General features: G+C 52.2%; 2 protein-coding genes across 2 annotated transcripts in view; both read right to left on the minus strand.

The window, feature by feature from the left end:
* The window catches only part of LOC140386589 (pregnancy-specific glycoprotein 22-like), a 183231-nt gene that overhangs the window by 130242 nt on the left and 36771 nt on the right, over positions 1–16218 (minus strand). The window lies entirely within an intron of this gene.
* Positions 1–16218, minus strand: part of LOC140387303 (cell adhesion molecule CEACAM20-like) — a 47075-nt gene that overhangs the window by 27891 nt on the left and 2966 nt on the right. The window contains exons 2-6 of the mRNA XM_072470235.1: positions 12611–12717; positions 11816–11931; positions 11618–11669; positions 11237–11499; positions 3468–3490 (exon numbers count right to left, since the gene is read on the minus strand). Of these exons, the coding sequence (XP_072326336.1) occupies positions 3468–3490; positions 11237–11499; positions 11618–11669; positions 11816–11931; positions 12611–12717 (561 nt within the window). The remainder of the gene's footprint in view (positions 1–3467; positions 3491–11236; positions 11500–11617; positions 11670–11815; positions 11932–12610; positions 12718–16218) is intronic.

Genomic DNA, 16218 nt, shown 5'->3' on the forward strand with positions numbered 1-16218 from the left:
GGGAGATTTAATAATGGGAGATGAGGAAATGGCTGAGGAACTGAACAGGTTTTTTGGGTCGGTCTTCACAGTGGAAGACACAAATAACATGCCAGTGACTGATGGAAATGAGGCTATGACAGGTGAGGACCTTGAGAGGATTGATATCACCAAGGAGGTAGTGATGGGCAAGCTAATGGGGCTAAAGGTAGATAAGTCTCCTGGCCCTGATGGAATGCATCCCAGAGTGCTAAAAGAGATGGCTAGGGAACTTGCAAATGCACTCGTGATAATTTACCAAAATTCACTAGACTCTGGGGTGGTCCCGGCGGATTGGAAATTAGCAAACGTCACACCACTGTTTAAAAAAGGAGGTAGGCAGAAAGTGGGTAATTATCGGCCAGTGAGCTTAACTTCGGTAGTAGGGAAGATGCTGGAATCTATCATCAAGGAAGAAATAGCGAGGCATCTGGATGGAAATTGTCCCATTGGACAGACGCAGCATGGGTTCATAAAGGGCAGGTCGTGCCTGACTAATTTAGTGGAATTTTTTGAGAACATTAACAGCGCAGTAGATAACAGGGAGCCAATGGATGTGGTATATCTGGATTTCCAGAAAGCCTTTGACAAGGTGCCACCCAAAAGGTTGTTGCATAAGATAAAGATGCATGGCATTAAGGGGAAAGTAGTAGCATGGATAGAGGACTGGTTAATTAATAGAAAGCAAAGAGTGGGGATTAATGGGTGTTTCTCTGGTTGGCAATCAGTAGCTAGTGGTGTCCCTCAGGGATCAGTGTTGGGCCCACAACTATTCACAATTTACATAGATGATTGGAGTTGGGGACCAAGGGCAATGTGTCCAAGTTTGCAGACGACACTAAGATAAGTGGTAAAGCAAAAAGTGCAGAGGATACTGGAAGTCTGCAGAGGGATTTGGATAGGCTAAGTGAATGGGCTAGGGTCTGGCAGATGGAATACAATGTTGACAAATGTGAGGTTATCCATTTTGGTAGGAATAACAGCAAAAGGGATTATTATTTAAATGATAAAATATTAAAACATGCTGCTGTGCAGAGAGACCTGGCTGTGCTAGTGCATGAGTCACAGAAAGTTGGTTTTCAGGTGCAACAGGTGATTAAGAAGGCAAATGGAATTTTGTCCTTCATTGCTAGAGGGATGGAGTTTAAGACTAGGGAGGTTATGCTGCAATTGTATAAGGTGTTAGTGAGGCCACACCTGGAGTATTGTGTTCAGTTTTGGTCTCCTTACTTGAGTAAGGAAGTACTGGCACTGGAGGGTGTGCAGAGGAGATTCACTAGATTAATCCCAGAGCTGAAGGGGTTGGATTACGAGGAGAGACTGGGACTGTACTCGTTGGAATTTAGAAGGATGAGGGGGGATCTTATAGAAACATATAAGATTATGAAGGGAATAGATAGGATAGATGCGGGCAGGTTGTTTCCACTGGCGGGTGAAAGCAGAACTAGGGGGCATAGCCTCAAAATAAGGGGAAGTAGATTTAGGACTGAGTTTAGGAGGAACTTCTTCACCCAAAGGGTTGTGAATCTATGGAATTCCTTGCCCAGTGAAGCTGTAGAGGCTCCTTCATTAAATGTTTTTAAGATAAAGATAGATAGTTTTTTGAAGAATAAAGGGATTAAGGGTTATGGTGTTCGGGCCGGAAAGTGGAGCTGAGTCCACAAAAGATCAGCCATGATCTCATTGAATGGTGGAGCAGGCTCGAGGGGCCAGATGGCCTACTCCTGCTCCTAGTTCTTATGTTCTTATGTTCTTATGCAATTTCTCTCTCTCTCTCTCTCGAGCGAGAGAGAGAGAGAGAGAGAGAGTGCAGAGGAAATTTACAAGAATGTTTCTGAGGCGAGAAAAGTGTAGCTGTGAGGAGAAATTACATTGGTATTGGTTATTTTCCTTGGAACAAAGAAGGCGGAGGGGTAACTTGATTGAGATGCACAAAATTAGATGGGAAGAGATAGAGTGGACAGGATAATATTGTTTCTCTTGGTGAAAAATGCTGGAACCTAGGGGTATAGATTCAAGATAAGTGGCAGAAGGTGTAGCGGGCACATGAAAAGTCTTTTACGCAGATGGTTATGGGTATCTGGAATTCACTTTCCAAGTTGGTGGTGGAGGCAGCGCTCTAAAATCTTTTAAAAAGTACTTGGATCTTCACCTGAAGTGTTGTAAGCTACAGGGCTATGGGCCCAGTGCAAATAGATGGGTTAGAAATGGCACCTGGTTGTCCTCAGTCCGGCATGGGCAATAAGGGCTGAATGGCCTGCTTCTGTGCAGTAACCTTTCTATTGTTCTGTGGTTATAAGTAAGAGACTATTTGGCTTTCCACACCTTGGACAATGTGCCCTTATTGAAATCTTACTTGGAATTTTCCTATCACTAAGGTCTGACTTTAAAATAAAAAGCAGACTTCCGGTTGCTGCTGTACTGACTGAGGGGGAGCTGGAGGTAAGAGGGAGAGTCGGGGCAGAGAGCCCCCGCCTGGGGGGTTGGAGAGTGCGGGAGGTGTGGGCACGTGGCTGGTAGAAAGGAGATGGCTAGTCAGCACGGGAGGGGGTGGGGTGGGGGGGGGGGGGCTGGTCCGGGGGGTGGGGGGACAGGCTGATCACGTGGAACGTGAGAGACCTGAAAATGGGCCGGTCAAGAGGACCTGGGTGTTCGCGCACTTAAAGGGACTGAAGGCAGACGTCGCTATGTTGCAGGAGACGCACCTGAACGTGACGGATCAGATCAGACTGAGGAAGGGTTGGGTGGGGCAGATCTTTCACTCTGGGCTGGATGCGAAGAATAGGGGGTTGCAATCCTGGTGAGCAAGCGGGTGACGTTCGAGGCGATGAGTATTGTGGCGGATAATGGGGGCCGTTATGTGATGGTGAGTGGTAAACTGCAGAGGACCCGGGTGGTGCTGGTGAATGTATATGCCCCGAACTGGGACGATGCAGGGTCCATGAAACGCATGCTGAGCCGGATCCCGGATCTAAAGGCGGGGAATCTGATAATGGGGAGGGGGGACTTCAATATGGTACTGGGCCCGGCACTGGACCGATCTAGGTCGAGGTCGGGGAAGAGGATAGCTGTGGCCAAGGTTCTGAGGGGGTTTATGGATCAGATGGGGAGAGTGGATCCGTGGAGGTTTGCCAGGCCAGTGGCTAGAGAGTTCTCCTTCTTTTCCCATGTGCACAAGGCCTATTCACGGATAGACTTCTTTGTGATGAGTAGGGCGTTGATCCCAAGGGTGGAGGGGACGGAGTACTCGGCCATAGCGATTTCGGACCATTGCCCGCACTGGGTGGAGCTGGAGTTGGGTGAGGAGAGGGGCCAGCGCCCGCTGTGGCGCATGGATGTGGGACTGCTGGCAGATGAGGAGGTCTGTGGGCGGGTCCGAGGGTGCATTCAAAGATACATAGAGGCCAATGATAATGGGGAGGTACCGGTTAGTGTGGTTTGGGAGGCGCTGAAGGCGGTGATCAGGGGAGAGCTAATCTCAATCAGGGCCCACAGGGATAAGACGGAGAGGATGGAGAGGGAGAGATTGGTGGGGGAGATACTGAGGGTGGATAGGAGATACGTGGATTCCCCTGAAGAGGGGCTGCTGAAGGAGCGCCGGAGCCTCCAAACGGAGTTTGGATTGCTGACTACGGGGAAAGCCGAGGCCCAGTGGAGGAAGGTGCAGGGGACAGCGTACGAGTATGGGGAGAAGGCGAGCAGGGTGCTGGCACATCAGCTATGTAGGAGGGAGGTAGCGAGGAAATTGGAGGAATCAGGGATAGAGGGGGGAACACGGTGTGGAGTCCGGCCAATATAAACGTGGTCTTCAGGGATTTCTACGGGAACCTGTACAAGTCAGAACCCCCGGAGGGGGGGGGGGGGGGGGGGGGGGGGGGCTTGGGGGGGGGTTCCGGGTTGAATTTTATAGGAAGTTTGTGGAACTGTTGGGTCCGTTGTTGGTGAGAACTTTCAACGTGGCGAAGGAGGGAGGGATTCTTCCCCCGACGATGTCTCGGGCGCTGATCTCGCTTATCCTCAAACGGGACAAGGACCCGCTGCAGTGTGGCTCGTACAGGCCGATTTTGCTCCTTAATGTGGATGCCAAGTTGTTGGCGAAGGTCCTGGCCACTAGGATTGAGGATTGTGTCCAGGGAGTGATACATGAGGATCAGACGGGGTTTGTGAAGGGCAGGCAGTTGAATGCAAACGTGCGGAGGCTCCTGAATGTGATCATGATGCCCTCGGAGGGGGGGAGGCGGAAGTGGTGGCGGCAATGTACGCGGAGAAGGTCTTTGATCGGGTGGAGTGCGAGTACCATTGGGAAGTGCGAGGCAGGTTTGGGTTCGGGGAGGGGTTCATAGGATGGGTCAAATTGTTATACCAGGCCCCGAACGACGAATCGGCTGAGGTCAGAGTTCTTCAGGTTGTACTGTGTGAAGAGACAGGGGTGCCCCCTGTCCCCCCTGCTGTTTGCCCTGGCAATTGAGCCACTGCCTATGACACTAAGGGAGTCTAGAAACTGGAGGGCGTTGGTCCAGGGAGGGGAGGAGCATCAGGTCTCGTTATATGCAGATGACCTGCTTTTGTATATTGCAGATCCTGAGGAGGGGATGGCAGAGGTCATGCAGACCCTTAGGGAGTTTGGAGACTTCTCAGGATATAAGCTCAATGTTGGGAAGAGTGAGCTCTTTGTGGTGCATGTGAGGGGTCAGGAGAGGAGGCTGGAGGAGCTGCCGCTCAAGAGGGTGGAGAGATGTTTCCGGTATTTGGGTACCCAGGTGGCCAGGAGTTGGGGGGTCCTGCACAAGCTCAACTTGGCGCGGTTGGTAGACCAGATGGAGGAGGACTTTAGGAGATGGGACGTATTACCACTCTCCCTGGCGGGTAGGGTGCAGTCCGTTAAGATGACGGTCCTCCCTAGGTTCTTGTTCGTGTTCCAGTGCCTGCCTATTCTCATCCCTCAGGCCTTTTTCAAGCGAGTGAGCAAGAGCATTATGGGTTTCGTATGGGCAAGTAAGACCCCGAAGGTTAAGAGACTGTTTTTGGAGCGCATTCGGGGGCGGGGTGGGGGGGGTGGTTGGGGTGGAGTTGGCGCTGCCAAATCTGTGTAGCTACTACTGGGCAGCTAATGTGGCAATGATTTGGAAATGGGGAATGGAGGGAGAAGGGGCGGCGTGGAAAAGACTGGAGGCGGCGTCACGTGTGGGTACTAGCCTGGGGGCACTGGTGACAGCACCGTTGCCACTACCGCCGACACAGTACACCACGAGCCCGGTGGTGGCGGCGACACTGAGGATCTGGGGGCAGTGAGACGGCACAGGGGGGAGGTGGGGGCCTCAGTTTGGTCCCCAATACGGAACAACCATAGGTTTGCACCGGGCAGGATGGATGGCAGATTTCTAAGTTGGCATCGGGCGGGAATTAAAAGGATGGGGGACCTATTCATTGACGGGACTTTTGCCAGTCTGAGGGCGCTGGAGGAGACATTTGGGTTACCCCGGGAAATGCCTTCAGGTATATGCAGGTCAGGGCGTTTGTGAGGGGAATTTCCGCTGCTGCCTGTCCGGAGGATACAGGACAATGTGATTTCTGGTGTGTGGGTTGGAGAGGGTAAGGTCTCGGCGATTTGCCAGGAGCTGCAGGAGGCGGAGGAATCCTCGGTGGAGGAGCTGAAGGGCAAGTGGGAGGAGGAGCTGGGTGAGGAGCTGGATGAGGGCCTGTGGGCTGACGCCCTGAGCTGGGTTAATTCCTCCCCGTCTTGTGCCAGGCTCAGCCTGATCCAGTTTAAAGTGGTGCAGAGGGCGCATATGACAGGGGCGAGGATGTGTCAGTTTTTTGGGGTAGAGTACAGGTGTGTGAGGTGTTCGGGGAGCCCAGCAAATCACGCCCATATCTTCTGGGCGTGTCCGGCGCTTGAGGGGTTTTGGAGGGGCTTCGCAAGGGCTATGTCCAGTCTTGATTCTTGGGTAAAATCGAGCTGGGGCATTGCAATATTTGGGGTGTCAGATGAGCCGGGAGTGCAGGAGCCAAAAGAGGCCGGAGTTCTGGCCTTTGCCTCTTTGGAAGCCCGGAGCAGGGTCTTACTAATATGGAGGGACGCGAAGCCCCCAAGTGTGGAGGCTTGGATCAATGACATGGTGCGGTTTCTCAGGTTGGAGAAGTTAAAGTTTGCCTTGAGAGGGTCTGTGCAGAGGTTCTCCAGGCGGTGGCAACCGTTCCTAGACTTTCTCGCGGAACGTTAGGTGGAGGTCAATGGCAGCAGCAACCCGGGGGGGGGGGGGGGTGGTTTCTTGTTTTGGTTTATGTAAGGGGCGTTTGATGCACGATCAATGACCACTAAAGCGAGGTTGTAGTTCAACTGAAGGCTTTAATAAGCTAGATGTTTCCCCCAGCAGCTCAGGTACATAATGAAGGCTGCTGGGGCGGCAGGGGCTCGTATACCCCGCCTAGAAGGGCGGAGCTACCATACATCTTGACCAATAGGAAGCATACAGATTCTACCAATGGTGTTCCAGCATTACCAGGTACCGTAATACCTCTACAACCACATTCACCCCCTGTTAAAAAAGAGTCTGGCAGGGGTAGTGGCCTGATACTACAAACATGGCAACGTGGTAGAATTAGTTATGGAGGTACCGTAATACCTCCGCACAGCTTTTCGTAACTATTTACAATTTATGATTAAAATTTACAATTTAAAATGAAGCAATCAGTCGATCGGGGGCCCTAGTCGTCCTCTGTGATCGTCGGAGCTTCGATGGTCACTCCGGTGGAGGCTCGGGCGTCTGTGACACCGGGAGCGTGGCTTCGATCTCCATGGCAGCTTCGTCACCCCTAGACGGCGCTGGTGGGGAAAACGGTTGACCTGGGAAGGGAACACCTGCGGGGTGCGTCGGTGGGTGGGTGGGCCGAGACGGGGCCGGTGGAAGGATCGATCCCCCTGTAAGGTGCCCTGATGGACGGGAGGGTGGGACTGGTGGCTGGGGCGTGCGTGGGGCTCCAGCGGGCGCTAGGTCTCGTAGGGAGACCGTATCTTGTCGGCCGTCAGGGTACGCCACGTAGGCGTACTGGGGGTTAGCATGGAGAAGATGGACCCTCTCAACCAACGGGTCCGACTTGTGCGCCCGCACGTGTTTTCGGAGCAGGATGGGTCCGGGAGCTGCCAGACAGGTCAGGATCGAGGTCCCAGAGGAGGACTTCCTGGGGAGGACAAGAAGACGTTCGTGAGGTGTCTTGTTGGTTGTGGTACAAAGCAGTGACCGGATGGAGTGGAGGGCATCCGGGAGGACTTCCTGCCAGCGGGAGACTGGGAGATTCCTGGACCATAGGGCCGTTCCGTTCCGGACCGTTCCGTTCTCCCTCTCTACCTGTCCGTTACCCCGGGGGTTGTAACGGGTCGTCCTGCTCGAGGCGATGCCCTTGCTGAGCAGGAATTGATGCAGTTTGTCGCTCATAAAGGAGGACCCCCTATCACTATGTATATAGGCGGGGTACCCGAACAGTGCAAAGGTGCTATGGAGGGCCTTGATGACGGTGGTTGCAGTAATGTCGGGGCAGGGGATGGCGATTGGGAACCGAGAGTACTCGTCAATCACGTTCAGGAAGTACGTGTTGCGGTCGGTGGAGGGGAGGAGGCCTTTGAAGTCCATGCTGAGGCATTCAAAGGGACGGGTAGCCTTTATCAGGTGTGCTTTCTCTGGCCAGTAGAAGTGCGGTTTGCACTCCGCGCAGATTTGTCAGTCCCTGGTGGCTGTCCTGACCTCCTCGATGGAGTAGAGCAGGTTGCGGGTCTTGACAAAGTGGAAAAACGAGTGACCCCCGGCTGGCACAGATCCTCGTGGAGGGCTCGGAGGCGGTCCACTTGTGCGGTGGCACATGTGCTGCAGGACAGGGCGTCAGGAGGCTTGCTTAGCTTCCCGGGACGATACAAGATCTCGTAGTTGTAGGTGGAGAGTTCGATCCTCCACCGCAAGATCTTATCGTTTTTTATCTTGCCCCACTGTGCATTATCGAACATGAAAGCAACCGACCATTGGTCAATGAGGAGAGTGAATCTCCTGCCGGCCAGGTAAAGCCGCCAATGTCGCACAGCTTCTACTATGGCCTGGGTCTCCTTTCCGACTGAGGAGTGCCGGATTTCGGAAGCATGGAGGGTACGTGAGAAGATGGCCACAGGCCTGCCCGCTTGGTTGAGGGTGGCCGCCAGAGCTACATCAGACGAGTCGCTCTTGACCTGGAAGGGGAGGGACTCATCGATGGCGGGCATCGTGGCCTTTGCAATGTCTGCTTTGATGCAGCTGAAGGCCTGGCGGGCCTCTATCGCCAGGGGAAAAGCTGTGGATTGGATCAGGGGACGGGCCTTGTCCGCATAGTTGGGGACCCACTGGGCATAGTAACTGAAAAACCCGAGGCAGCGCTTCAGGGCCTTGGGGCAGTGAGGGAGGCGGAACTCCATAAGGGGGCGCATGCATTCAGGGTCGGGGCCTATAACTCCATTTGGCACTATGTAGCCGAGGATGGCTAGGCGGTCGGTGCTAAACACACATTTATCCTTGTTGTATGTAAGGTTAAGGATTTTAGCGGTCTGGAGGAATTTTCGGAGGTTGGTGTCGTGGTCCTGCTGGTCGTGGCTGCAGATGGTGACATTATCGAGGTATGGGAGTGTTGCCCGTAAACCGTCCCGGTCAACCATTCGGTCCATCTCGCACTGGAAGACCGAGACCCCGTTGGTGACACCGAAGGGAACCCTTAAGAAGTAATAGAGCCGCCCATCTGCCTCGAAGGCAGTGTATTTGCGATCACTAGTGCAGATGGGGAGCTGGTGGTAGGCAGACTTAAGGTCCACTGTGGAGAAGACCTTGTAATGCGCGATCCTGTTTACCGGGTTGGATATGCGGGGGAGAGGGTACGCATCCAGCTGTGTAAACCTGTTCATGGCCTGACTGTAGTCGATGACCATCCTATGCTTCTCCCCGGTCTTTACCACCACTACTTGAGCTCTGCAGGGACTGTTGCTAGCTTCAATGACTCTTTCCCTCAGTAGTCTTTGGGCCTCTGACCTAAAAAGATCCGGTCCTGGGCACTGTACCGTCTGCTCCTGGTTTCGACGGGTTTGCAATCCGGGGTAAGGTTCGCAAACAGGGAAGGCGGATCGACCTTGAGGGTCGTGAGGCCGCAGACAGTGAGGGGGGGGTATAGGGCCGCCGAATTTGAAAGTTAGACTTTGGAGATTATACTGGAAGTCGAAACCTAAGAGTGTGGCCGCGCAGAGGTGGGGAAGGACGTAGAGCCGATATCTTTTAAACTCCCTTCCCTGGACTGTGAGATTTGCTGCACAAAACCCCTTTATCTCTACTGAGTGGGAACCTGAGGCCAGGGAGATTTTTTGATTAACGGGATGGACGAGGAGAGAACAGCGCCTTACCGTGTCGGGGTGTATGAAGCTCTCCGTGCTCCCAGAGTCGATTAGGCAGGATGTCTCGTGCCCGCTGATAAATACAGCCGTTGTAGCAGTTGAGAGTGTTCGAGGCCGGGACTGATCCAGAGTCACCGAGGCTAATCGCAGCAGTTGAGTGTTCTCTTCGGGCAGTGTGTGGTCAGCCGAGCTGGGGTCCTGGGGGTTCATCCAAGATGGTGGCTCCCATTGGTTGCACATGGCTGGGGGTGCACAAAATTGCGGCGCCCATCCCTCTAACGTGGCGTCCGCGGGACAAGATGGCGGCGCCCGGGGGCCGCACATGGCCCTGGAGTAGGAAGATGGCGGCGCCAGCTGGTTGCACGGGGACCGTGGAGAGGTTTGTGGTGGCGGTCTGCATTCGCCGCTGGGGACCGTGGCAACCGCACGGGCCTGGCATACCACCATAAAATGGCCCTTTTTACCGCATCCCTTGTAGGTGGATGCGCGGGCCGGGCAGCGCTGGCGGGGGTGCTTGGCCTGCCCGCAAAAGTAGCAGCGGGGCCCCTTGCAGCACAAGCTTGTGGGGGGATGGAGAACATCTCGGGGTCGGCTGCTAAGGGGTTCCACGCTGCCCAAGGGGCTGCCGCACGGTCGGGAATGTAAGCGCGGGCGTTTCTGGAGGCCACATCAGGGAGCCTGCAAGGGCCCATGCCTCCTTGAGACCGAGAGTGTCTTTTTCTAGCAATCGCTGGTGGAATTGGGAGGATAGCATACCTGCCACGAAGGCGACCCGGACCAAGAGTTCAGTGTGTTTGCTCGCTGAAACTTGCGGGCAGCTGCAGATTCTCCCCAGGAGTGCACGGTAGAATTCTTCCAGTGATTCCCCAGGTGTTTATCGCCTCGTTGCTAGCAGATGTCGGGCGTAGACCTGGTTTATCGGGCGAATATAATGTTCTTTTAGAAGCTCTTTTGCTGCATCAAAGTCTTCCGCTTTCTCGATGAGGGTGTAAATCTCCAGGCTCACCCTTGTGTGCAGGACTTGCATTTTCTGTTCTCCCGTGGGTGTGTTTTCGGCCATCCCGAGATATCCTTTAAAGCACGCCAGCCAGTGCTTGAAGATTACCGCTGAGTTCGCCGCGTGAGGGCTGAGTTGCAGACACTCCGGCTTGATTCGGAGCTCCATCCTTTTTAAAACTAGCTTATTAATTTGTGAAGGCATACGGCATTCTTGCCTTCATTGGGCGGGGCATTGAGTATAAGAATTGGCAAGTCATGTTGCAGCTGTATAGAACCTCAGTTAGGCCACACTTGGAGTATAATGTTCAATTCTGGTCGCCACACTACCAGAAGGATGTGGAGGCTTTAGAGAGGGTGCAGAAGAGATTTACCAGAATGTTGCCTGGTATGGAGGGCATTAGCTATGAGGAGCGGTTGAATAAACTCGGTTTGTTCTCACTGGAACGACGGAGGTTGAGGGGCGACCTGATAGAGGTCTACAAAATTATGAGGGGCATAGACAGAGTGAATAGTCAGAGGCTTTTCCCCAGGGTAGAGGGGTCAATTACTAGGGGGCATAGGTTTAAGGTGAGAGGGGCAAGGTTTAGAGTAGATGTACGAGGCAAGTTTTTTACACAGAGGGTAGTGGGTGCCTGGAACTCGCTACCGGAGGAGGTGGTGGAAGCAGGGATGATAGTGACATTTCAGGGGCACCATGACAAATACATGAATAGGATGGGAATAGAGGGTTACGGACCCAGGAAGTGTAGAAGATTGTAGTTTAGTCGGGCAGCATGGTCGGCACGGGCTTGGAGGGCCGAAGGGCCTGTTCCTGTGCTGTACATTTCTTTGTTCTTTGTTGTTCTTTGTAGTGCTTCTGCTTTTCTCTGTTATGATGTCACTGACTTGACAAGTATAATTCCCACCATGAATCAAGCTTATTGATTCGATGTTATACGTTTGTACTGTCTTGAACAGCCTACTCTCATTGCACCATTCATATGGAGGAGCTGGCACTGAGAGAGCAGCACGATTTAACGTAAGAGTTTCCCCCAGTCCTACGTGAATTGGCCCTGGCGGTCTAATATTGACATTTTCTGGGCCATCTACAAAGGAATCAAGGAAATTTCTGAATGTTATATCACTAATATATGGTGGAGGCCCTCCAAGGGGTCCACTAAATATTAAATACAAACAAATGCTGTGTGATACCTGTGAACTTACAATTAACTTGCAGTTTGGTGTCCCCAGATTCACTGCTAAAATCATTGCTTGCCTTACATTTATATGATGTGGAGATGCCGGCGTTGGACTGCGGTGAGCACAGGTTAAAGTCCAACAGATTTGTTTAAAATCAATAGCTTTTGGAACACTGCTCCTTCCTCAGGTGAATCACCTGAAGAAGGAGCAGAGCTCCGAAACCTTACATTTATATGTTCCTGAATCATATCTGTTAACATTGCTTATAGTCAGTGTAACATTGTCAGGAGATGTTATTACTCTGTCATTATCCTTGATAACTCGATCATCCTTATACCGTGAGCGGGGTTCTCTGAGCCCGTGCTGGGTCAGAGAATCGCCGGTGGCGCGGGAAATACCCGTCATGCCTCTCCGGCGACCGGAGAATCGGCGGCATTCGCTCCTGCATGGTCACTGTGGCGCCAGTCGGGGGCCGCTGAAATAGGCCCCCACAGCGATTCTCCACGGGCGACCAGCTGAACGAACTCCCGCTGAGTTCCGCCGAGTCCTGCCGTTGTGGTTCCAACCTGGTACCACCCGACGGGAGGTAGGACCCGCTCCCTTGGTGGACGTCCTGGTGGGGGGGAGGGGGGATATGACTCCGGTGGAGGCCCTCCATGGGGTCCAGGCCCGCGATCGGGGGCTTCCGATCGGTGGGCTGCCGTAATCTGGAAGGGGGCCTACCTCTTTCTGCGCAGGCCCGTTGTAAAGTCCCCGACATGTTGCTCCGCGCTGGTGCGGCGAAGGCTCCCACGCGCATGCGCCGGCAACCACGCGCGTGTGCCGGCACTGAGACGGCCGTCGCGCGCATGCATGGACCCGCGCTGGCCGTGCAGGGCCTTTTTCCGGTGCCGAAGCAGCGCGCAGCACTCCGGCGCCGTGCTAGCCCCCTGGAGACCGGTGAATTGCTGGGCGTACACCACTCCGGTGTTTACGTAGGCGTCAACACTTGGCCGGGATTTCGGAGAATCGCGGCCCATATCCATGATAGTATAAAACCTGAGGCATGGCAAGTCAGGAAAATGGTATCCATGTTTTCCATTGGTTTTGAATTGTTAGTCAATACAGTGACATTTGAAAAGTATCTGTAAAAATAATGAAATGGGAATTGTCAAGATGTAATTTCTGTACTCCACTCAGTGGTAAGTCTTCCATCGCTCCTGTATAATCTATAATAGTGGCTTTCAACTCCAATTCAATCTGATATCAGTTCAAACCAGACATATCGGATCTGGTTTAATATCAAGGCAAAATCAATAGGTATTGTAGAAATCTGAAGTTATTAGTGCCATACTCATTCTGGGCTAAAATCCTCACAGGCCATTGGAGAAGTGCTGGCAGATTGCAGGACAGCGAATCTGGTGCCATTATTCAAGAAGTGAAGGAGGGAAAACAAGGCAATTACAGGCAAGTGCACCTATAGAGGAATCCCTCCAGCCATTTGGGACATCTAGTCTGCACCAATCCTCCAAAGGAGCAGTTTACCTTGGCTCACACCCCCACCCCATCCTGGGCAAATTGATGATGGCTAATCCACCTAACCTGCACATCTTTGGGCAGTGGGAGTGTAGCCATCTGGTATGGCCACTTTCAGTATATAAAATGGACACTCGCAGAGCATACAGGGAAAAATGGACAATGCAAAGCAACAAGCAGGTACAGAGCCGGAATGTATATTTGGGAGGCAGTCTGAAGACGAAACCGAAACTCTGGGTCGATTTATATATTGATGGCCCATCTCCGAGGAACAAAGAACTAGTGCTCAGGTAGCCGAAACTGTTCCAGACATTCCGGCGCCACGACCCCAACAAGAAGACACAAACAAAGCAAGGCCAACGGCCACTTAGGACACGCCCAGCCAACAAGACACCCGCCCCTTTTATTGGCTTAGACCGGTGGCAGTGATCAAGAAGCTGCCCAATTAATTGGGGCCAAGTTTAAGGCCCGCCTAAAAGCGTGCAAAGCCCCTCCGAGTACAAGAAGGAACCCCCGTAAAAGGTTCGGCCTCTTGGAATTGGCTCTCAAGTGGAGAGACCCTTCTACCTGCACCACCAGAAGCAAGTAAGTTCAAGTTCAATGCTCGCTACCAGATGGACGACCTTAGCTGTACTCCTGTTACCTCTTTGAACCCAACAGCCTCAGATCCGAACAACGGGCATTGTTCCTCTGACCTAAGTGGGCACCCGAAGTTAAGTATAGGTGTTAGTGATAGATATAGCTTAGCCTGCAGTGTTATTGTGCATGAGTAAATCATACTGTGTGTCAATAAAATACCATTGACTTTGAACTAACTAACTGGCGTATTGGCTCTTTGATCGGTATTCGGTTGAACCTTGTGGCGGTATCGAGAGATACCTGGCGACTCTGAAAGCATACTCATAATTAGGCGACCTTATTAACTGCCATATTTATAGCAAGTAAATATAGTAACATTACTGGCGACTCCGGTGGGACTCGACCTAGAAGTGGCTTTGTCACTCCGCGAGAACCCAAATTTGATTTAGAAACCCAGATGGAAAAAGTAAAAAACCACAAGCGTAAGACCAATATTGATCAAACTTCCAAGATTCGGAAGTGTGTTATTTGCATGCGTACTAACAAGGGAGATAAGGTAACCTTGATAGATTTTGTTGCGTAAAACTGTCGGGAGTTTTGTAGACTGGAAAGTAGCTTAAGCCGTACCCGTGTTTGCATCACCACTTTATTCCCCCCTGTTTCAAATTTACGGTAGAAACCCAGAGATAACAGTATAGATGGCAATGAAGGCAATGGAATGACTTATGCATCCCCAGGAATTCGAGCTTGCAGCGACCAATAGAGCAGAGCAGTGTCCCATATGGGAAGAGGAAATTCGGAAATATCTAAAAGGGAAAGGATGGCCCCTTTGAAGCGAATTTTGTGCAAATGAGGGAACAGGTCTCGGAATTATAGGACATACTTGGTGGGAGAACCTGACCGAGATTCATAAGAAAACCTTAGGAAAAGCTCGTAAGCCAATGGCAATCGTGTCCTGTTTGGCACAATTGCGAGGCACAGAGGAGGTTGTGAAGACGCTCCGCAGAGAGATTCAGGACAGAGAGAAGAATAGTGAGGGAGACGTTAGCGAGTGCGAGAAAGTTAACAGGCAACTTAGAGAGCAGTTCGCGGCGAAGGACAAGGAGATGGCTGGTGTCAAATGGGCACATCAATCAGTCACAGGATGATAAGACCTGCCAAGACACGCAACGCGCGGTGTTGGTACGAGAAGAGACAGAACTTCAAGTTGAGCAATTAAAGAAACAATGTCAGGATTTTAAAGCGGCCCTACTAGCACTCCACAGTTCCACGATGGAACAAAGGTAGAGTTCGGTGGACCACGCCAAATGCCGAAAGCAAATTGCAGACCTGCCATCCCTGCTCTCAGTACAAAATGGTTTCCAAAATACATTCAGACCCCAGTTAGATCAGGAAAATGGCCCTGATTGGCAGGTGTAAAATGAAACTGTCCACCACTATGTACATGGAACACGTACCCCAGATAAAACCCAGAAAAGGAAAGCACCCCCACCCCCGACTGCACAGGTAGAACACAATCCCATGAACCCTGTCACCACACAGCGCAGGGCCACAACAAACGGAGACCCCGATTTTCTGTACACCACCCCATTAACCATCACCCAATTAAGGGACGCATGTGACAAAATCAAACTGTTCCAAACAACATCGAACCCACACCATTATTTTGCAAAGGTTAAACAACAGGTGACCATGTACGGCCTGGACGAAAAGAGCAAGTTAAGCTCACAGTTTTGAGCCTTGACCCCCTCAGTAGTGGCAGCCCTTCCCGACCCACAAAGTGTAGGAGGAGGCACCCTCCAAGAAATGCATGCAGCGATCCTAGATGCGATCAGCTACAATAAGGGAGATCCCTTGGAAGGCCTCAATAAATGCAGGCAGAAAAAGACTGAGCACCCAACAGCGTTTGCTGGATGCCTTTGGACCCACTTTACAGCAGTTTTTGGAGAGTTAGCCCACGCCCACTTGACACCAGAGAATATGGCCAAATGGACTTGAATCCTAGACTCCCACGTGACCTCTCAAGGGCAGAGAGCTTGCGCCAATTATGACCCCTCAGACGAAACACACAATGAGAAATGGGTTTTAAAAAGATTATCCCGAGCTTGGGAACAGTCCCTTCAGGGAAAGTCAGAATACGGAAAAGCAGATGAAGAGCAGGCAGATGCGAACATGCATCCAGTCAGGACACATCAGAACCCCGCATGGGTAAACAAGGGAAGAAACAGCCCACAGCAGCCCAAATCGCAAGAGTGCGACAACTGTGGACAGTTAGGGCATTACGTCCGAGAGTGCAATGCCCCCCAGAAACAGCAGCGAACCCAGCAGGTAAATACCCTAAATATGAACAGAGCCAAGCCCATTCACAGTGTTAGCGCCCGTTCCGAGAACGCAGACATGAACGGCACTGATTGACGGTGTTCGGACTCCCCAACTTGGGTCTGTGACCGCCTTTGGGACAAGTCCGGAAGACCGGTAGTAGCAGGCATAGTCTGGGGACACCCCGTAGAATTTCTTTGGGACACAGGAGG

Source organism: Scyliorhinus torazame, chromosome 12 (genome assembly GCF_047496885.1).
Source record: "Scyliorhinus torazame isolate Kashiwa2021f chromosome 12, sScyTor2.1, whole genome shotgun sequence".
Classification (NCBI taxonomy): Eukaryota; Metazoa; Chordata; class Chondrichthyes; order Carcharhiniformes; family Scyliorhinidae; genus Scyliorhinus; species Scyliorhinus torazame.